Source organism: Rhinolophus sinicus, linkage group LG07 (genome assembly GCF_036562045.2).
Source record: "Rhinolophus sinicus isolate RSC01 linkage group LG07, ASM3656204v1, whole genome shotgun sequence".
Lineage (NCBI taxonomy): Eukaryota > Metazoa > Chordata > Mammalia > Chiroptera > Rhinolophidae > Rhinolophus > Rhinolophus sinicus.
In genome coordinates, this window is record NC_133757.1 from 68,418,472 (window position 1) to 68,440,970 (window position 22,499).

A 22,499-nucleotide genomic window follows, 5' to 3' on the forward strand; every position below is an offset into this window, starting at 1 on the left:
GTTTTGTCTGGGGACTCAAGTGCACAGAGGCCTTGGGGGAAAGGGCCAGCATCCCACTGTCAGGCCCTGGTCCCTGCACTGTGGAACAGTAGACCCTGGACCTGAGCTGAGGCTTTGGAGAGGCAGGGTCACCACTGGGAGAACAGCAAAGGCCAGTGTGGCCCAAGGCAAACCCGCCTCAGGCGCCCAGGTCTCCCAACGCACCACCACTAAACCTCAGACTGCAGCCAGTCCCTGTGCTATGGGGTCCATGGAGAGGTCCCGGCTCAGACTCAGATGCCTCACCTGACAGCACATCCTGCTACCCAACAATTCCAAAACACCCCTCACAATCACAGCTCAAATCCACCTGTTTTTATTTTCTTAAAAAAAAAAAGAACCAAACAAACAAAAACAAGGCAGCCACCTGGCTCCCATGGGCACTGGGCATGCATCTCTGTGGGCAGGCCTGTCCACCCCAGCGCGGCTCCAGTTGGAACACATCACTAGGTGTGGGAGGCGCTAACATGTAGCAAAGTAAAGAGAAGTCAGGGCAAGAACCAGTAGTCTAAACGTAAAGTGCATGGCGAGGGCTCCGCGGGGCCCATGGCCCAGCCTTGCCCTCCTCCCTTGGCCAGGGAGAGGGGCTCAGCACAGGATTGCAGTCAACAGGAGGTCGTGTCCACTGCCCATGAGAGTGGGGAGGCCAAGACCCCAGTCCCTGCTGTCCCCCAGCCACAGCCCTCTAGGATCCCCGTTTCCCAAGGGGTGGTCGGCACGGAGGGTGTGGCTGCAGCCTTCCTGGGCGGCCGGAGATGGGCCAGCAGGCGGTGGGAAGGCTGAGGAGGACCTGGGCCGTAGAACCTGGACCGTGGCACGTGCCCAAGGCTCCTGGAGATGGGCTGCAGATGGGACAGTGTGTCAGTCCTGGACCAGCAAATGCTCTGCATCCTGGGAGGTAGGCGCCACCCTGGGGCCCACTGGTACTGCCAAGGAAACAGGCCGAGGCTCATGGGGCTGTCAAGTCTTGAGAGGCCAGGAAGTCTATGCTGAGAGTTGCACACTGCCCAGCGGGATGAAACATGACCTTCAGTGGGGCTGCAGCTGGGCAGGGGAGCTGCTACCCAGGCCCACAGTCCACTGCCCACACCCTGAGCAGGCACTGTGAGACCTGTCTGTGGCCTGATCCCACCGGTTCCAGGACTGGGGCAGGCAGGGGTGGGAGGGGCAAGCAGGGAGAGGGCCATGCAGCGGCCAGGATGACAGCCTCAGCCAGACCCTGGCCCCTCCCAGCCTCCTGCCAAGCAGCCACCTCCAAATCCAGCAATCCCTCCAGGCAGCAGCCTGCATCTCAGGCAGAGTGAGCCCCTGGGGCCCTCCTGCACACAGGCCCCAGCCTGCCTCCCAAATGGCCAGTATCCTGCAGGAAGTGACCTCCTCTGCCCTCGACCCCAAGCCTGATGGCGGTGATAGCAGACTGACAGGACTTCGAAGGGCGGAACTAGCTGTGGCCAGTATGGGACATGACAGTGACTTGGCCAAGCACGGGCAATGCCCATGGTACACCCCCACCCACTCCTGCCATCCGTGCTGTGGCCTACCTGCAGGTAGCTGCCCTCACTGCTGCTTGCAGGCCGAAAGCCTGCGGCTCTTGCTGCTGGCGGAGCAGGCCTTGCGGGGGGGATTGGAGGCGGCACTGGCCCGGCGCTCCGCTCTCGATTTGGTGCTCAGCTGGGCCGATTCGGTGCCATTCATGCACACGGCTTTGGGCAGGCCTCGGCTCTGTCCATTCTGCCCAGCCTCCTCCTCTGGGACCTGTCCTAGGAGCAAGAGGGCGGTGCGGGCTGATGGGGGCCCAATACTAACCCCTCCCGGGCTGCCCCACTCCCCAGGCATCACCCCACCTGTCCCACCCAGGTCCTGCCTCCAGGGGCCCTAACCCAAGGAGAGGGAAGGCAGGCCTCAGAGCTGGCTGGTGGGGCCCAGGCACTTGAAGGCTGGGGATCCGGGGTGCGGGGCTGGAGACTCGGCCTTCTCACCTGTTCTGATCCACACCTTGCTGGGCCCTGTGGGACTGGGCTCAGGCCAGGTGTGTGAGATGTGCCATCGCTCCTGAAATAGCCCGCCGGCTCCCCGTACCAGGCATGCGCTGAAGGGATCAGGGCTGGGGGCCTACTGTGCCCCCACCTCCACCCTCACCAGCATCCGGGGACCCACAAGCCTGGGGCTGTGCACGTGTGCCTATGCTCCAGTGCTCATTGAAGTGGGGGGAGAGGAGGGTATGCAGGGAGGGCCCCATCTTCCGCTGCACCACCAGGAGCCCACGCAGCTCAGCCATGCAGCCCACCTTCCTACGACATTGGCAGGAAACTGCTCTAAGCTATAGCCTCCCCCCCCGCCCACCAAGGGCATCCAGGGCCTGACTCGGCGGTTTCTAAACCTTGCCATGCCCACCCACATGTGCCAGATCAGAGCTCATCCGTGCTCACAGGATCCTGCTGGACAGAGCACACAGGGGTCTCTGCATGGACCACCCAAAGCCCATCAGCACTGTCAGTGGTGGGGGGATGGCCAGCAGGTCCAGGGTCTGCCCCATCCACCCTCAAGGCACCGTGCCAGCAGCCCCTGACCAGTCACACCCAGCCCAAGGCCCAGCTCTCAGGGTGGGTGGCAGGACTCCCACAGTGGAGACAGTCCAGAGAGGCCAAGGCCAAGCCGCCAAGAGCCTCCTAGGGTGACCCATGACTGGGACCAGAGTAGCAGGGGTCTCCACCCCAACACAGGCCACCACTGACTCATGAACACGTCAGAGAAAAGTGGCGGCCCAACCTCGAAACTGGACTACCCCACTTCTGGAGCAGAGGACATTCCAAAGCTGGGGATCCCCTCCCAGGAAAGGCCACCCCTGGATCTCTCATGGCTCAAGGGGTGCTTGGGGGACAGCTCTGGGGGCCTGGCAGGGTCTTCACTCCGCCTTGCTCGGACAACAGGCAACCTGCCGGCAAGGGTGACAGCTAGGTACCTGTCATCTGTCACAGGACCCAGTGCCTCTGAGAGGCAGAACATCTCACCCCTGTTCTGTGGAGGGGATGGAGGCTTCAGGAGGCCTCAGATCCAGGACTGGAGTGCAGCCAGGGACCCCAGGGCCAGGGCACCACACACACATATCACCTCCCGCTGATCCAGGCTGACCCTGTGACTGGCAACAGGCACCACAGACCCCAGGATAGTGGGACACAGCTCCCAGGGGCCCCACCCACCCCGCAGGCCACCGTGGCACGCTGGTTCTCTCTACAGCAAAACCCAGCACCCAGCTGACGAGCTGGGGATGGGACGCAACCACCACCGGCACACACATCTGGCAAACCTTTATGACGGGGCTTGCGTAACTGGTCCCCCAACAGAACAGAGCTGTGGGTGCTGTGGAGGGACACATCCAGCAACGGGGGAGCTGCCCTGCCTCCCTCAGATTCCGGGGAAGGCTCAGCGAGGGCCCGCAGGGGCACAACGTGGAGCCAGGCCACGGGAAGGGCAGCTACACTAGGGCCTGTGGCGCCTGCTCGAGCCCCTGCACGCCCCCGACCTCAGCTTCCTCTGCAGAAAGGTGTGAGCACGGGCGGTGCCGGGCGCCTCGCTCCTCTCTAAGCCCTGCCTCAGATGCCTCCTCGCCACCTGGGGAAGCAAGGCCGCATGTCAGGGTGGGTGGCGGGCCATCAGAGGGGCCTCCGCCCTCGCTCACCACCCAGCAGGATGCAGTTTGCAGTCCGAGGAACGAACGCAGAGGGCTGGGCAGCCTCTGCCCTCTGGGTCCCCACCTGCTCCTGCTGGTCTGCTGGGCTGGTCTGTGCCAGCATGGATAGACCTGCCATGAGGACTCGAAGACATTGAGGATGTTGAGGCCGGGCTGCAAGTCACTGCAGCCGCCAGACTCACCGGGCACTGTGAAGTCCTGAGTGTAGATGATGTCGTCCTCGATGTCAAAGAGGTCCTCATCCCCTTCGTCGTCGGCACAGCCGTGCAGGTCCTCCAGATAGGGTACCACAGTCATGCTGCGCCAACGGTCCTTGCAGTCCGCGCTCGGCGGGATGGGCACCAGCTCCTCGGCTGGCGGGTGCTTCTTCCGGAACCAGCTGCAGAAGCCAGCACATCAGGATGGCCCGTGGCACCCAGTTCCCCACGCAGGCCCCTTGGGGACACTCACCTGTGCTGCCTGATCTGCTGTATGGAAAACCTCTTGGCCGGCTCGTATTCCAGCATCCCTGATGGAGAGACCATGGGAGGGTCAGCATTGGGCCCCAGCCCTGCCTGCCCCTGTCCAGCTGTGCTGGGCCTGGAGCCATGTGGACACGGTACTTGCAGCCCCAGGACACTGTCCTGTTGGGACACGAAGAGCCATCCAGGCACCACGGCCACCTGTGGAAAACTGCAGAACCATGGGCAGTATGGCTGGGAAGACAAGCAGGGGGAGACCGCCTTCCACAGGAGACCAAAGCAAGCCGGGCAGGACCAGCCTCACCCCACAGGGCTGGACCTGCTGTCCACACGATCCAAGGGGAGGAAGTATGGGGCCGCCCACTGCCAGTGCCCAGCCAGTGACCCATGGTATCCAGACAGGACCCCGCGGCCCGAGACAGTGGTATTCACATGACACTCACTCGGAAGGGGCAAGACCTGACCGTGGCACACACTTAGGCCGCAGGACAGACTCGTCCCTCCTAAGTGAGCATGACACACAGGAGGGGATGGGGTACAGCTCTGAGCTCTTTACACCACCCACAAGAGGGTGACTTCATTCTCAGGAAATTGCATCAATTTTGGGAGCTGAGGTCTGAATGGCTGTGGGCGTGTGTGTGTGTGGGGGTGCAATCATGGTGGTGGCCTCACTGCTCGGGGGGCTGGGGGTGCCTGCCGGCCTCTGCTTCCCATCCTCAGCTATCCACACCGTGGCACAGCTGCCAGCAACATCCCCTCCCAGCGTGCCTGGGGGTTCTGAGACACAGCGCTCAGAGCCAGGGCAGCTCTATGACTCATGGGACATGGCCTATCTACCCTGACTGACAGGCAGAGCCTCCAGGCCGAGCGTTGTCACACCCAAGAACCAGCTTGACTCAGCTGCTAGGAAACTCTGAGGCGTGTTTGGGAGGTTTGGGAATATGACACGACCCTTTCCAGATGTACGTTGGAAGTCTAAGCACTGATCAAGTGTCCAATGCAGACGAGTACAAGGTCAATCACATACCAGAGCCTGACTAAGGGCAGGAAAAGAAACTGAGACAGTATTGCACTGATAAATACTAAACACCGGTCACACATTGGGCAGACACTGGATGTGAGACATCCTAATAAACTGTCTCATCCAGACTCTAGTCAACCTCAGGACAGACACCAGCTGGGCTCCCACCTATCTGTCTACACCTGGCCCACAGCACTGTGGCTGGACAGCGCCACCTGCTGCACCCGCCAGGAAATACAGCAGGAAGCTCACCACCCAGCAAGTGGGCTGAGGTCACCGCTGCTATTGGGACGGGAAGCATGGGGGGTGGGAGGGTGGTCAGAGCAGGTGAACTAAGGCCCAGAGCAGGTGGTGGAGCACAAGGCTCAGCCTTGAGGTGTCAGTCCTCCCTGGCCCCAGCCACTTTCCACACCCCACTAGGCATCGTGCCCCCCGCCCCCCATCAGCAGTGGGAAGTATTGGGAACAAAGGCAGGGTGGAGGCCTGCAAAGAGGACCCCCACTGCCCGATGGCAGCCCACCCTTGGCACACACCCACATCCTGGCCCTCCCCAGGGCCCACGGCCAGTCGCTGTCCTGAGGTCCTCACCTTTCAGCAGGTCCGAGAGCGGGGGGCCACAGTCTCCTGGGATGGTGTAGTCCCCCTTCCCAATGTTCTCGAACAACTTATAGATGTTGTCCCCCTCGAAAGGGTACAGGCCTGTCGTGATGTTGTAGCTTTGCCCCGAGGGAAAGGGCAGAGGCTGGTCAGTCAGGGCCCATCCTATGGCCCTGGCCCAGAACCACCCTGGCACAGAAGCCTCAAACCACCCTCACCTACAGGGCCTTGTTTTGGGGGATAGGAATGTTCTGGAATAAAGGGTGGTGGCTCCACCACTGAAAATACCACAAACCACTGGTGTTTTACACTTTAAAAGGGTGGGTCACATGCTATATGAATACAAATGCCCATGCTGGCGGCTGCCCTGATGCAGGGGTGGATGGAAGGTTCTGGACCTGGGGACTGTGCCCGCAAGCCTGCAGCATGAGTGTCAACCTCAAGAATGAACAGGGTTCCAGAGAACTCTGAAGCCCGCTCAGCGCTGCTTACGTAGAAGTGCTCAGAGACGCACCCTGATGGCCAGACAGCCCAACTCGGGACACAGCAGGATGGGGTGGGGGGCACACAGCAGTGGGCCGAGCAACATTTTCAACATGCACGTCTGAGAATTCTCAGTATAAAGCATCCAGACAGAACTCACCACAAGATGAGTGTGGCCAGGTGTCAGCCAGTGAGAATGGAGACGAGTGGGACCCTGGACAACTGAGGGGGGGCAGCCCTCACTTCCACTTGTAGGGGCTAACTGACTCCACAGCCGCCCCGCACTCCAGCCTCCCCACAATTGTGGGTTGTCTGGGGGACCCGCCAGGAGGGGCAGGTCCTGGAAGCCTGGAGCCTGAGCAAGGTGGGCAAAGGAGGGGCCCTGGTGTGGCATGAGAGGACCAGGGCCCACAGGCACTTACAGCGTGACCCCAGCCGACCAGATGTCCACCTTGAAGCCAGAGAAGGTGTCCAAGCCATTGGCGATTTCTGGTGGCTGGAACGCAGGGGAGCCCTGGCTCGTACAGCACGTGTCATCCTCAGCGAATGGGTGCAGGGCCTGTGGAAGGGGGGGGACGGGGGCACTGAGGAACGGCACTCAGGGAGCGCTGGCCCGAAGCAGTGCGGGCAGTGGCCTACCTCGGCCACACCCAGGTCGGATATCTTCAGCGTGCCGCCAGTGGTGAGCAGCAGGTTGCCAGGCTTGATGTCCTTGTGCACAATGCCCTGGCTGTGCAGGTACTCCAGGCCGTCCACCAGCTGGCAGAAGTACCTGTGGGGACAGTGGCGGCCTGGGGTCACCCAGAGGGACCCAAGACAGGAGGCCACAGCATGGGAGCCATTGAGGCTGGGCAAACAGAAGGGACAGGACAGCAGCCTGTCAGAGAACCAGGGGCCACCGGCAAGGCTAAGCTGCTTCTGGGCCCCTGGCCCCCCACTTGTCTCTCCTGACCAGGCAGCACTTCATTATGCTTCCCATCTGCTCAAGGGCCATGTGACACACACGTACACGCAGCTCTGGCCTGGATATGGCCACGTAGCCGCCCTGGAGCCCTCCCTGGAACCAGGGACCCAGGCTTACCCCGCCGGCATCCCCTGCACTCACACCATAGGCCAGCTGGTCCTGCAGCAATGTGGGGGGGGGTGGCACTCGGCTGGGGGGACTCCCCAGGGGGTCCGGCCAGCCAGCAGTGGCAGCATAGGCCACTGTCAGGGGCTTCCAAGGACCAGGGGATCTCAAAGCCTCAGGAGCAGGCATACCGGAGCAGGGGGGTGCGCAGAGAGCGGGGTGCCAGTTGGGGGTAACACAAACCAATTCCCCCAAGCTCCGAAGAGGTCTTAAAGTACACTTGAGCCTTCATTTAACTGATAATCAGAAAAAGCTGTTGGAACACAGGGCTGACTCCTCGAAGCTGGTGGGAGGGTCTGCAGGTGGCCCAGCAGAATGGAAGGACACGCACCCGTGAGCCTGGCACACGGGGAAGCGCTTCTCCGGCACACTGTCCAGCATCTCCTGCATGCCACACACGCAGTACTCCATCACCATATACGTGCGGGGCTAAGGAAACCACAGCTCGGCAGAGACTCCCACCCCGGGCAGTGACTGACCCTGGGGAACAGATGGACAGGTGTTGGTGGGGACAGGTGGGAAGAAGGCCTTGGAAGGTGGTGGCGATGGGAGACCAGGGCAGCCAGGCCAGGAGAGCTGAAGTGGCCGTGTGTCTTAGGCCAGTGGGAGAGAGGCTGCAGGGGCAAGGTCACAGGACTGGTACGGGCAGCCCACGGTCAGGCCGAAGCCCCCCAAACCAGCTGCGCGTCCACCGGGGCAGCCTTGAGACGTGCAAAGAGAGAAATTGCGTGCTGGTAACCCCATCACTGCACCAGCCTCTCTGTGGAAGGACAGGGGTCTCTCAGAGTACCTGCTTCTGGGAGCTGGAGACCACCACGGCCACATGTACTGGAGAGAGAGAGCTGTCCCCCTCAATAAAGGGCAAAGGCCGAGGACACTCCAGTGTTCCTCCAGTGACACACCTCTCACCCCTGCAGGCGAGGCCCAAATGCCAGAAGCAGGGGAGTGCCTGCCATGGGGTACCCCCAAACACCCAGATTGAGGCCGGAAAGCATCTTCTCTCCAGACCCCGGACTCCCACTCGGGCTCTGGGGTGACTCCAGCTAGCTTCAGAATAACTGGGAAAAGACACGTGGGTGTCATGGCCCATGCCCCCCCGACCCCAGCCCCAAAGGATATATCTTCTGTTTCTCCTCATTGTACAGCACATCCACCAGCTGGATGACGTTTTTGTGCCGCAGCCTCCGCAGTAGCTGGATTTCCCTGGAGAGAGGACAGTGTCAGCCGAGCCCTCTGCGCGGTGGCACATGGAGCTCGCCCTCGGATGCCATGCAGAGGGCACACCAGCTCTGAGGCGCAGGGAGAACCGGGAGGCACTGCCATTGCCCCTTCTGCCGTGCCGTCTGCACACGGCCCGCTGAATGGCCTGGACGGGGACCCATGATCAGGACGTGTTATGCACTTCATCTGAGGGTGCACGGTTTCACAAGAGACCACACACAGGGACAGCAGAGTGAGGGGGGCGTAGGCGCCTACTGGTGCGCAGCGGGGCTCACAGCACGGCACCTGAGACGGGGCCCTGCCCAGAAGGGGCCTGAAGACCTCAGCTGCTCCAGGAAGGAGCGGGGGAGAAGGCGGCCCCATCAGCCCTGCCGGAATGGACACCAGGGCCGCCCTGCCCACCTAGCACCAACCACACATACCAGCCTGTGACAAGGGCACAGCGCTACCTGCTCTGCAGATGGCCTTCCATGTGTCACCTCTCCAAGAGTCTGAGCAGGAGAAGGCCCGCACAGCTGAGGGCCGGCAGCTCCTCGGAAAGCTAAACAGTTACTAGGAGACCCAGCAATTCCACTCCAGGTATGTGCCCAGGATTGAAGCCACATCACCACAGAAACCTACTCGGCCATGCACGGCAGCACCACGCAGAAGCCCTAGGGTGGAAGCCACCCACTTGTCCATCCATAGGGGACACGGGCTCCTTGGGCACAGAGGCAGCAGGACTGGGAAGCGACTGGAGGAGGTGACTGTCCAAGCCCAGGCGTACCTTCCTAAACGTGGCACAGACTGCCCACAAGGCCACACGGCTGCAGCAGGAGTGGGCACCCCAGGTCCTTACTGGTAAGAGGATGAGCCCCACGGCTCTACATTCCATGTCTCGAGATAACCTGGGCCCAGGCCCATCTCCCGGGCCATGCCCCCCTCTGCCCACGGTCACCATCAGGGTGAATTCTGTCACAAAGCACATGATGCTGGCCTGTCCTCAGCAGTGAGACAAAGAGGCCCACGAGCTTAACTTAACGAGGCTGATCCACTGGGGGTCGTGGGGGCGGGGGGGGAGGGGCGTTCATTTGTCCAGCAACTGGATCAGAGCATTCTGTGTAAACACAAGTCCCAGCACTTATACCAGGAAAGAGCAGACATACTGTCCACCTCTCAGAGACGTGCAGCAGGAACCACGTGTCACTGGTGGCGGCAGGATCGTGTGTGCAGACCAGATGTGCGATCAACACTACCTGAGCTGAGAGAGAACGCAGGAGGCGGCCACCAAAACTGGTGCTGCAGTGACCTCAGGGGGCACAGAAGGGCTTCTACCACTGTGTGTCTCTGGCCAGAAAACGAGAACAATGTTTAAAGAGAAAGGAAAAGCCAAGCACCCAGCCAGGACACAGGAAGCGCAGGAGGAAGCAGGGCCTTCCGGGTCGGGGAGGCTACTTCTGCTTCTCAGGACCTGCCCGCAGGCACTGCCCAACTTCAGTGCCTCGATGTTCACTCCTAGAAAAACTGAAGAGCCAGATCATAAAGCCATTCACACCTGCAGAGGAGTGGAAAGTGGCTGCCTCCGTGGTCAGCCAGAAACATGTGGGGACAGCCAGGAGAGAGAGGGCAGGCCACAGCCACTGCCAGGGAAACACCCTACCCTGCTTCCCTCCAGATGGGCAGGCCCGGGCCGATGGCAGAGGGACACTGCGCAAGAACCCCTCTGCTGAGGCTTCTAAACATGTGGCAAGGGGCTTTCAGAGGGATAGGGAGACCACAGGAGGAAATTCGATACAAGTGAAGTTCAATACAAACACTTGCACACACTTTTGCAGCAGCAGGAGTCCCAATAGGCAACAAGTGAGAACAACCCAAACACCCATCGGGTGACAAACACATGATCCACCCACACATGGGAGCATTTCTTGACCATGAAAAGCAGGAAGGTGTGACACTTCCCATAATGTATGGACCTTGAACACACGGTGCTCATGAGAGAAGCCGGACACACAAGGCCACACAGTGTGTGATTCCACTTATGGGAAATGTCCAGAACAGGCGCATCCACAGACAGGAAGTGGGTTCATGGTTGTCAGGGGCTGGGGGAGGTGGTGGGAAGTAACTGCTTATGGGGACAGGGCTTCTTTCGGGTGATGGAATGTTCTAGAGTTGGATAGTGGTGAGGGTTTCACAATTTGTGAAAGTACTAAATGCCACTGAATTACACATTAATAGGGTGATTTTTATGTTTCGTAAATTTTACCTCAGTAAAACTATTTTAAGATAAACTACAGGGTCGGCCCAATGGCTCAGGCGGTTAGAGCTCCGTGCTCCTAACTCCGAAGGCTGCCGGTTCGATTCCCACATGGGCCAGTGGGCTCTCAACCACAAGGTTGCCAGTTCAATTCCTCGACTCCCACAAGGGAAGGTGGGCTCTGCCCCCTGCAACTAAGATTGAACACGGCACCTTGAGCTGAGCTGCCTCCTGGATGGCTCAGTTGGTTGGAGTGTATCCTCTGAACCACAAGGTTGCCGGTTCGACTCCCGCAAGGGATGGTGGGCTGTGCCCCCTGCAACTAGCAACGGCAACTGGACCTGGAGCTGAGCTGCAGGGCCCACAACTAAGATTGAAAGGGCAACAACTTGAAGCTGAACGGCACCCTCCACAACTAAGATTGAAAGGACAACAAATTGGGGGGGGGGGGGGAGTCATATGTTAAAAAAAAAGAAAAAAAAGAAGATAAACTACAATTCAGCGACAAGGTGGATGTGGGGTAAAGGGCAGCTTCAGCTGTGACCTGACACTCACGGACGAGAAGCCACATTGTACACGCACCCTGGTCCAGTGCCCCATGCTCCCACCACGTTGCAGACTCCCCCCTCTGTCAGGGAAGGACCTGGCAGACAGGGAGGCCGCCAGGAGACTCAGTGGGGGTGAGCCAGGGTGGACAAGCGTGCCCTCTTGCTGTCACCTCTGGCAGCCAGCCAGTCTGGCCTCACAGTGGAATCCTACCCAATACTGAGGGGGGGGCAGGCCACTCAGGATGGGAATGAGAGCTGACAAAGTCCAGGGCTCCGATTCTTGACGTGCTAAAATCCCAACCGCTAAAATCCCAACCATTCACCATTCAGCACCAAGTATCTGCCAATCAGCGGAAGGTGGTCTAGGCCTTACCTGACCCAGCCTGGACACCGGTGTGTCCGTTCGCAGAGCGACCACCCCTTGCCAAGGACCTGGCCACACAGGGGGCAGACCAACCAAGGGGAGGGGGCAGACCAATGAAGGGGAAGGGACAGCCTGGTGGCTAAGCACATCACACTACATCATTTTCCAGACACGGACGGCGGGCACTCACCAGAAACCATACTCAACAGTGAAGAGGTTGTGACCTGACACTGAGATGCCACGGATGCCGGGCTGGCCAGGCTGGGGGACCAGCAGTCTGCAGCAGCTTATCAAATGCATGCATGCTCCCTATGACCCAGAAACGCCACTTCTGGCAACTTGCCAAAAGTGGAATCGAGGTGCAGCGTCTATGCAGCTGTCCTGGGGGCTTTCCCATAACCTGCAGGGCTGGACCCACTCACTACCTGTCCCCCAGAGTGAGCCCACCAGGTATGGAACTGTCTCTACCTGCTGCTGCCTCCAGATAAGAGGGAGCGGGGGCAACCCTGCAGACGCCTCTTATGAGCTTCATCTGTGCAGTTCTACCGTCTATTGGAAAAAGAAGTAAATACACTTATTTTTAAAAAATGATCCTTAGGCGAGTTATACTTTGCATTAAAAAGTCCTTGGATAGGGTAAGAAAACACAAATAAAAACGGAAGATGTGTTGATATTAAAATTATGATTTTTTTTTTTTTTTAAACATCCTGATGCTTTTTGGAAGAACAAGCGAGAAGGGACAGGTGCCTTCCTGGAGGAAGCCCCGTGAAGGGAGGGGCATTCCAACCTGGCCCAGCACCTGGGCAAACGTTATTTCAGAAAAAGCTGGGGCCAGCCCGGTGGCTCAGGCGGTTGGAGCTCCGTGCTCCTAACGCCAAAGGCTGCCAGTTCGATTCCCACATGGGCCAGTGGGCTCTCAACCACAAGGTTGCCGGTTTGACTCCAAGGGATGGTGGGCTCTGCCCCCTGCAACTAACAACGGCAACTGGACCTGGAGCTGAGCTGCGCCCTCCACAACTAAAATTGAAAGAACAACAACTTGACTTGGAGAAAGTCCCAGAAGTACGCACATTGTTCCCCAATGAAGTCCTGTTCCCCTTCCCCAACTAAAAAAAAAGAAAAAGCTCTGATCCAAACTTTTTGGAGGCCAGCTTGTCTGGAAGGTTCTGGACAGTCCACTGGGAGAGATGACTGGAAGTGGAGTCTATTCAACCTCTGGCAGACAAAGGAGCCTTTTTCCCCTGCAGCCTAAACATCCCTTCCCTTCCCCTGGGCACCAAAGTCCCGCACGAGGCAGGCCCACTGCATCTCCAAGTAGGGACTTGGTACAACGGAGCAGGGGCTTAAGCAAGGAGTTCGCAGCTGCCACCAGTGGACAGGACAGTTCGGAGCCAGCACTGCACTGATGAAACTGCGTGCCGGCACGGTGCACTGCGCCTGACACCTTATGCTGTCTGGTTGGCTGCGGACCACAAACCACTGGCCTCCCTGGCCTCAGTTTCTCCTCCAGTTCTTCCCATGGACACTGAGGGACCCAGCTGCATGCAACCCTGACACCACACAACCATGTCTCCTGAGGTTCTTGGGATCTTGGCTGACCCTTGAGGAAAACAGAAGCTGGACACCAGCACTCCATAGCCTTCCAGCCGGGTTCTGGTCATCTGTGTCTCCAGTAGAGCAGGAGGGAAGTTCTTGAGGGTGAAACATCCTCTAACTTGACCTTGGCATGTATAAACTGTGTCCTGTGAATGGGTTACCATTATCACAGGAATATTACATCTTAGCAAAGGGGGACCCTCGCCCACTCTGACACTGCCCCCATGGCAGCTGGGGTCTGCGGACCTTCTGGGACCTGCTCAACCCTGCTGCCACCAGTCAGTGCCCTGGTCGGGTCTACACCCTGAGGCACCCCTACAATGGCCAACAGGGTGGGCTTGAGTGACTAGTTAGATCAATTGGTGCTGGAATCCCTCCTACCTCGGGGTGCTGCTCCTGAGGGGCCTGGGGTGCACGGCATCAATGGTCTGCACCAGAATACGTTGATGGACCAGTGCCCATTCCAGGACAGATGGGGGATAAAGCCCAAGAGGAGCCAGGAGAACAAGGGCTGCCCTAGAGAGCGGGAGGTAGGGGGTTCATTTCCAGAGGGGGACAACATTCTGGATGTAGGAGCTCACTGCCCTCAACCCACAGCTGTGGCAACCTAGCTGCTCAAGGGCCACACTGCCGCCATGCGCTTTTGGCTTAATGAGAAAACCTGACTCAGAGGCCAGCAGTCCAGTGGGGGTTTCTAACTTGAGGGTGAGGCTCACTTGGCCCTCAGGAGGGCTCTGTCGTTCCAGGCCTCAGTCTCCCCCAGGACACTACCCAAAAAGTCCACCTCACAGATAAGAGGCTTGTGCAGAGAGAGAACTGACCAACTGGTCCTAGGATACAGGCCACACCTCCCAGTGAGCACAGGCTAGGCTATAAAAAAGGCCTCATCAAAACACGGGCCCACCTTGCCCACTGCCCAGCCCACATACAGGCTGCTCTCAGTACAGACACTGACCAGAAGCCCTGTCAGTTCGGCCCCAGTTCTCTGCTCCATGCCCCATTTCACCTCCCCCAGGCTGTCCCAGAGCCAGTGAAAACAGCTCCGCTGGCTTACTGGGTGAGGAGGAGGGGGTGAAAGCAGAGCCGGTGAGAGGCACTTACAGAACGGGCGTGGGAACCAGCCAAGGTCACAGTCAGTCCTGCCACCTGGCCCGTTAGATAAACCCCTTCTGGGACTCTGGAGGCTGCGAAGAGTCTGGGGTCGGCAGGATACTCCCTATCACGCAGCGATAAGCAAGGGTGCCCCCTGTCCTGAGACCAGCTAGAGGAAGGAGGCAGGGCCACCCTTGAGGGACTCCTATGAGCACATCCCAGCACATCCAGGATGCCTAGGGGCAGACGGTTCATGAAAAAATTTGTGTAGAAAGTTCATCAAGACACAAGCAATTCCCCTCTGGGAGTTACTGGGCCTGCAGTCAGGAACGTCTACTATCATATCCCAGGCCGGCGGGAACGAGCTAAGTCCCCCACTGCTGACTGATAAGCCGGTGCAAACAATTATTTTTGGCAACCGCAGGGTTCCCCTCCAACAGGATAAACAAATCCCGTTTGGCCTGGCGCTAGTACCCGCTGCTCGTTGCGCGGAAAACCTGCTGGCCGCCAAGGCCGTTTCCGTGCAGAAACTCAGGGCCAAACAAGCACTGGCTGGTTCCACCAGACACCTAAGTGCTTTGGCAAAGCTGGGAGGGCGAGGGGGGAGAGGGATGTACTCCTGCTGAGGAGGGCTTTGACACTGGCGCCCAAAAGCACCAACGCCCAGCAGCAACCAGCTAGCTGACTTTGTGAAAGTACTTAAGCAGGTTTCCAACGACTTTCCCTGGCAAGGAGGACGCAAGAGGCGGCTGGTCAGCTCAGGTTTTTAAGGAATGGAGAAGGGAGGGAGAGAGGGAAGGAAGGGAGAAAGAAAGATGGAGGGAGGGAAGGAGGGAGAGAGGGTGACCCTAGTGCCCCCGACGCAGGAAGCCCAAACTTACTTCTTCACATTGGCCTCCCCATTGGGGATCCTCCGCAACTTCTTCTTCTTCAGGATTTTGACAGCTCTCCTGCACAGCGTCTCTGAGTCCAGCACCTCCTTAACTTTGCCATAGGACCCTTCCCCCAGCAGATCCCCCATCAGGTACTTGCCAATGAGCTTGGCCCGCTTGCGGCGGGGCTGGTAGATGACCTCGGTGGAGTCGATACGGTGGATGAACGTGTCCATACCCACCGACATCAGCTCGCCCTCTGTAAACATGCCTAGCTGCTGCGGATCTGCCACATCCATCCTGGACCCAAGGCCTCCGACTCCCACTGCCGGCAGTCCCTTATCCCCTTTATGGATTCCCCCGTGAGAGGTTCTTCTTTTTGTCCCCCGTCCCCCCCAACAAAAAAATTCCCTTCGCTAAAAAAAAAAAAGTCAACAAAAACGCAAAAGAAAAAAAAGAGAAAAGAAAACCCTTCTTCAAAAAGAAACGACTGTACTAAACGTAAGTTCAAGAGGCGTGCCTGGTCCGGGCCCCAGGCACCCGATGGTGAGGAGCGTCACAAGTTTGGGTGCCACCCGGCCTGGCAGCTCCGGGTAGGGCCGGCGCGTCCACGGGGGCCCTGGAGAGGCCGGTGGGGCTGCGAAGTGCTAGGTCATCCTCCAGGGACTTTAGACCCTCGGACAAACACGGACGCGGCCGAACCAAGTCTTCTCCGAGCCTTCCATTACCGGCGGGCCACTGCGCGCGCCCGGAGCCCCGCGGCGGCCGGCCGGCCGGCCCAGGGGCCCCCAAAGCTGGACAGACGAGCTTCGCTGGGGACCGGGACGTCTCGCGGCAGCCCGGCCGTCCTGGGCGTCCCGAGAAGCGGCAGGAGCCTATGAGGCTCGGTCCGCTACCGACGGCCCCGGGCGCGCGTTGGGTGGACCGGGGGCCGCCCGGGGCCCTCCCGGCACAGAGAGCAACTTCCGTAGGAGCCGGTCTGGGACCCCCGAGCGGCTGCGCGGGCCCGGCGAGCGCTCCCTGCCCCAAACGGCAGCCTGCGCTCGCTCTTCGCCCCGAACGCCGTCGGCCGCGGCCCCCGGAGCGCGGGGACCACAAGAGGCTCCGGGCGGCCGAGGAGGCGCAGGTCGTAGGCCCCGGGCCGGAGGTTCCCGAGGCCGCCGGGGCCCGGGCTGCGCTTCCCCCGCCGCGGCCGCCGCCGCACGCGTGGAGCAGGCGGGGCGGCGTGGGGACCCAGCCCATGCAAAGCGGCTACGGTGCCGCCCGGCCCCGCCGCCGCTGCAGCCCTCACCCCCGCCTCACTCGCGGGCACCCCGGGCCGCCTCCCCCTTCCGCGCCAGACATGCCGTCGCCATCTTGTTTACCTCCCGCCCCCGCCCTGAGCCGCCGCGCCGCCGCACACCGCTGCGGACCCGCCCCTCGCGGTGCTTACGTGCCCGCCCGTTGGCGGAACGGACATGCCCCGCCCCCACCTCCCGCCCCACCGCCGCCTTCGATTGGCCCGTTTGGACCCGGGCGGGTGCTCGAGCGGGGATTGGTTCGCGCTCGGCCCCGCCCCAGGGGTGGATACGGCTCGTCCATTAGCCCACGGAGACGCCCGTCATGGGGCGGGGCGGAAAGCGGGCGTGGGGAGGTGAGGTTGTGGTGTTGACCTCGCAGGGGCTTGGTGCTGGGGTCGGAGGTCGTGAGCGTCAACGGCCTCCTCAGAACAGCTGTGGGGTGTGTGCAGTCCTCGGGGGACCCAGCAGGATGCCTGCTGGGGGGGGGCCCTCTCTCCGCAGACACCCCGCCTTGAGTTGAGGTCAAGGGTCAAAAAGTAGCCCCCAGTGGCCAATTCAAAGCGAAAAGCCTTGATTAAGCATCTGTGGGGCAGGAGTGAAAGGGAGGTGCGCTTGACTGTGTCTACCCTAAAGGAACTCGGATGATGTGCGGGGCAGCCTGCGGGGTCTCTGCTCCTGCTCCCCACATAAGAATACAGGATGTGTTGAGGCCAAAAAGGAACACCCACGGAGCCATAGGTAGGGGAGTCATACCACTATAGTCTCACTGGAGGCTGATTCGCAAGACGTGTGACCTGCTGTCCGCTTTTCTGCGAACTGACTGACTCCCACTCCCCAGCGCAGCCACGGCAGTTATATCAGTAGCCAATTGGCTAACCGGCTACAGCTGACAGCCAATTAGCCATAGCTGATGGCCATTTACTACCCAAGCCAGCACCCCTCCACATGAGGCCGAGAGCCTGAAAACTGCTCTCCGGGGCTTTGTCCCCACACATGAAAACAGAATAGAGCTGGGACTGTCCCAGCAAAGTGCTGTTATGCAGGGTGTCATGCAGGGTATCTGGTCTCACTCCCCATATAAGAACGCAGGACATCTTATGGCCAAAAAGGAACACCCACGGAGCCATAAATAGGGGAGTCATACCACTATATTCTTGCTGGAGGCTGGGTTGGAGACACAGGAAGCAGGAGCCACACTATCCGCAACCTGCCGTCCACCTCTCTGCCAACCAATCTCACTTGCTACCTGCAATCCACCGTGCTAACCGGTAGCCGCTCTTGCTAGCTCAGCCACCATCTTCTGCGTAGCCATGGCAGTTATATTAGTGGCCAGTGGCTCACTGGTTACAGCTGATGGCCAACTAGCCACAGCTGATGGCCATCCAATCACAGTTGATGGCCATTTACTACCCGAGTGAGCACCTTTCCCCGTGAGGCCGAGAGCCTGGAAACTGCACTCCTGGCTCTGTCCGCACAGTGGTTTGGGTGAAAAACAAAAAGTTCACAGAATACACCTTGAGTTTAAAATACCTCCCTTGTTCCAGGCCCGTATTTTCTACCTTTCTGCTTTTTAGCAATAGATTATTTTGCCAGAACAAACTGTCTTGTGTGAAGCTCCTGATTCACAACAGTCAAAAAGTGAAAAACACTGGAAGCAGACACATCGGATTTGGGTTCCAGGAAGGGGGTTCTGAGTCCATGAGCTGTGAACTCCGTAAAACTGAAAAAATGAGTGTCTCCTGTGCATGTTGTTGGGGACGGGTCAATCCTTGAGTTACATCAGATTCTGGAATGACCCACATAAGGGGGACTGGTGTGGTTTTGGGGATAGTAGGAGTACAAGCTGCACCAGCTTATCAGCAAGCCCCAATCAAAATACGTGGATCAGCCCAAAACTCCTTTAGAGAAGGAAATCATAAAGAACAGAACAGAAACCAAGGAAATAGAAAAAGAATAGGGAAAAACAATGAAACCAGAACTTCTTCTCTGAGAAGATCCAAAAACTTTTACAAAACTCTAGCTAGATTGGCCAAGAAAAAAAGATGACTGATGCCAGGAATGAAAGAAAGGATATCGTCACCACAGACCTTGCAGATATTACAAGGATTAATGTCGTGCGGGGAGGCCTTCTCGCCGCACCATCTTTCAGGCGGGGCGGCCTGCGGGGTCTCTGCTCCCGCTCCCCACATAAGAACGCAGGATATGGTGAGGCCGAAAAGGAACACCCACGGAGCCATAGGTAGGGGAGCTACACCACCACGGTCTCACTGGAGGCTGGGTTCACCGGACGTGCGACCTGCCGTCTGCCTTTCCGCCAACCGACCGACCGACGACTCTTCTCCACTCTCTCCTCTGTTCCTCTCTCTCGGCTCTCCTCTTCCGCTCTCTTCGGCTCTGCTCGGCTCTGCTCGGCTCTGCTCGGCTCCTCGGCAATCCTCGCAGTCCTCCGTAGTCGCAGCAGTTATACCAGCGGCCAATTGGCTAACCGGCCACAGCCGACGGCCAATCAGCCACAACCGACGGCCATTCACCACCCGAGCCAGTACCCCTTCACGTGAGGCCGAGAGCCTGTAAACTACTCTCTGGGGCTCTGTCCCCACAATTAAATACTAGGGACAGCTCTACACCTATAAATTCAACATCCTACTTGAAATGGACTAACACCTTGAAAGACATTAAAATGAAGACTCAAGAAGAACAAATTGTCTGCATACCATGTTTCCCCGAAAATAAGACCTAGCCGGACAATCAGCTCTAATGCATCTTTTGGAGCAAAAATTAATATAAGACCCAGTCTTATGTTATGTTAGATAAGACCCGGTCTTATAGTAAAATAAGACAGGGTCTTATATTAATTTTTGCTCCAAAAGACACATTAGAGCTGATTGTCTAGCGAGGTCTTATTTTCGGGGAAATAGGATACTCTTATATCTACCAAAGAAATTAAATCTGCAGTGAAAAACCTTTCAACAAAGACAATCCTCAATAAAAGGTCTCCCAACCAACTGAGAAAGCAATCTTTAGTAGAAACTGAGAATGCATTCCTCAGAAGTACAAGAGTCTGACTTATACAGTGAGAACTTCCCATCCCTAGTCACTGATTGGCTCATTTCTATGCAAATAAAAACTCCAAATCATCACAGTTTGATCCAAATAGCACTATTCTGATTGGTCAGTTAAGATGCAAAAAGGGCTATAGCTGCACAGTGTAAGTCTGAGTCCTAATGGTCAAACTTCCATCCTAGGAGCTCTCTTATAAGTAAGGGTTGACTCACCCCACCAGGAGCACAGTGCAGGAGGCTGACAGCCCAGTCTGGATTTTCTCTAACAGCAAACATGCAGCTTGGGTGAGAGGCCCCTGTAAACAATGGCTGCTTGACTCTGGTTATGAATCTGGGCCCAGTTAACCACAAGGAGTCCTTCAACACAAATAAGGCTCAGATTTGAGCCTTATTTCATTGGGAAATTTCCAAATATTTCAGGAAGAAGTAACATCAGTTCTAAACAATCTCTCTGAGAAAACACCAAAGGAGGGAACCCTGCCCAACTCAAATTCCTTTTGGTAGTGATTTTTTTTTTTTTTTTTTTTTTTGATTGCTGGCTTATGCCCAAACTTCTTGGCATCTGGGGGCCCCACTCTCCTTCACAGAGCCCACAATCCTCTCCTGATATGTAGAACATATGGAAGGGACTTGGGAAACATCAGGTGGCCATTGCAGAAAGTCCTTGAAGGTGAAATCTCTGCTCAGATGCCACCTCTTCCAAGAAGCAATCCTGGTCACCCCTTGGAACATAGCCCCTTTCCAGGCTGGTTTTCTTCTTAATCCTTGCCTTGTCACCATCAGATATTGTCTCATTTATATATATATATATATATATATATATATATATATATATATATTTTTTTTTTTTTTTTTTTTAATTTTTTTTTTTTAACCCATTTTTCTTCTGTTTCTGGCACTAGACGGGGAGCTCTCTGGGTCTGGGTCTGGGACTGTCTTAGTCACTACTGCACCCTCGGCAATGAGAGTTGTGCCATCCAGTACAACAGCCACTGGCCATATATATCTATTCAGCTCCTGTAATATGGCTGCCCAAACTGAGATGCACCATAAACTATACTGGGTTTCAAAGGCTTATCATGAAAAAAAATGTATTTATCAGTATATCATTAATGACTATGAAAAAACACAGTAACTTACACTGATTTCATGGTGAAATGACATAATTTTGGATATGTTAGTTTAAAAGAAATAAATTGTTTAACTTCATACCCACTAGGATGGCTGTGATTTTAAAAAAATGGACAATAACAACTATTGACAAAGATGTGGAGAAACCAGAACCTGTGTAGAAAAGATGTGGCTATGTTATTAAACAGTCAAAAGGTTAAACACAGTGTTTCCGTATGGCCCAACAATTTCATGTCCACACAAGAACTTGTCCACAGATAGCAGCAGGATTCACAGCAGCCAAAAAGTGGAAACAATGTGAGTGTCCATCCACAGGTAATGGACACACACAGTCTGGCCCATACACTGGAGTGTCACGTGGCCATGACAAAGCGTGAGGCCGCGCCCCTCGCCATCACATGGATGCACCTCAAACACGATGCTCAGTGTGATTCCATTTATGTGAAACATCCACAGCAGGCACATCCAGAGATCCTAAGGGGGTTAGTGGTTGCCAAGAGCTGCGAGGGGGGATGGGGAGTGACTGCTGATGGGGATAGGCTGCTTTTTGGGGTGATGGAATGTTCTCAAGTCCCCCCGCCTGTGCCCCCATCATAGGTGAGCAGACTGAGACTTGCAGAGGGGAAACCACCTGCTCACATCCTCGGTGGCACGGGGATTCATACCTGAGTGCCTAGCCTGGGAGCTCCCAAGAACCCTATAAGGACTCCAGCACCATCTGCTCAGGGCAATGCAGGTCTTAGGGCTGCCCGGCTGTCTGTCCTGCCAACACAGGGTTTGTAGCAAGCATCAAACCCAGGCAAGCCAGTATGGAACCAGATTTGGAGGGCCCTTCCCAGCATCACGGGGCCTGAGACCCCCGTGGGGGCTGTTCTCTGCCTCTCCAGGGACTCTCACTGGCCCCAGCTCTTCTCAGCAGAAGTCCTCAGGTGGGAGGTCTTGGCCTCACTTTCCCATTTCTCTAAAAGGGGAATTAACAATACTGTATGTCATCAAACATGAGGCCACTGGTAGTGAGATCTACTATTACTTCATGAACCACCATGAAAGGCAAAGACTGAGCAGCCAGCAATGACACGCTGGGTTGAAAGAAGCAGCCTGATCTCTGGGAAGGTAAACTGTGACAAATGGGAATAACCATAGATAGTAGTTATGAATATTTGTGAGAGCCCTGTGAAAAATCCTCTCCTGCATTCTATCCTCCTCACCAACCTGCAGGGTTTGTTAAGGATCCCCGGTCACAAGTTGAGGCTCCAGCTTATAGGTGGGGAATCCCTGGTTTCAGGTGGGTGGCTTCAGATTGTAAGCGTAGGGCTACAGAGCCAGCCAGCCCCTAGATCTACCTGCCCCATTGCTGACCCTCAATTCCCATACTCTGGTGCCAAGACCCCTTCACCCCTTCCCCACTGAGAACATAAGAAGCCAACAAGACCTCCTGTCCACTCTCCTGGCTGGATGCCTCCATCCTGGCTCTCCTCCCACCCTTAAATGTCCACTTCCTGACCTCAGGCCCAGCTCACCATGGGCCCAGCCCCCACTCCACGGAGTGGAGCCCCAGGACCCAGAGGGCTCCTTCCAAAATTAGGTCAGCTCCCCTCTGGAATCCAGCCCTGGCTGCATGTTAGGATCCAGCGAGGAAGGGGCCAGCCGGATCTGTGTGGAGTTCTGTGGCCACCAGG

The 22,499-nt window shown here is 57.3% G+C and overlaps 1 protein-coding gene across 11 annotated transcripts; it reads right to left on the minus strand.

The window, feature by feature from the left end:
- Window positions 1-339: 339 nt before the first annotated feature.
- On the minus strand, window positions 340-16,724 carry STK11 (serine/threonine kinase 11). 11 transcript variants are annotated; one of them, XR_012497973.1, is made up of 10 exons: window positions 15,357-16,724; window positions 8,541-8,624; window positions 7,753-7,842; window positions 6,932-7,064; window positions 6,715-6,851; window positions 5,801-5,928; window positions 4,181-4,238; window positions 3,051-4,109; window positions 1,581-1,799; window positions 340-1,042 (listed from the first exon to the last, which is right to left on the minus strand). XR_012497973.1 is itself a non-coding variant. In XM_019744098.2 (10 exons), exons 1-10 carry the CDS (start codon window positions 15,644-15,646, stop codon window positions 725-727), a joined length of 1,488 nt encoding a protein of 495 aa, XP_019599657.1. In that variant the 5' UTR covers window positions 15,647-16,722; the 3' UTR covers window positions 340-724. The 11 variants fall into 11 exon arrangements, 7 of the variants coding, with proteins under 7 accessions (XP_019599657.1, XP_019599656.2, XP_019599659.1 ...); XR_012497977.1 differs by having other exon boundaries at window positions 340-881; window positions 2,019-4,109; XR_012497974.1 differs by having other exon boundaries at window positions 2,019-4,109.
- Between the last annotated feature and the right edge of the window lie 5,775 nt (window positions 16,725-22,499).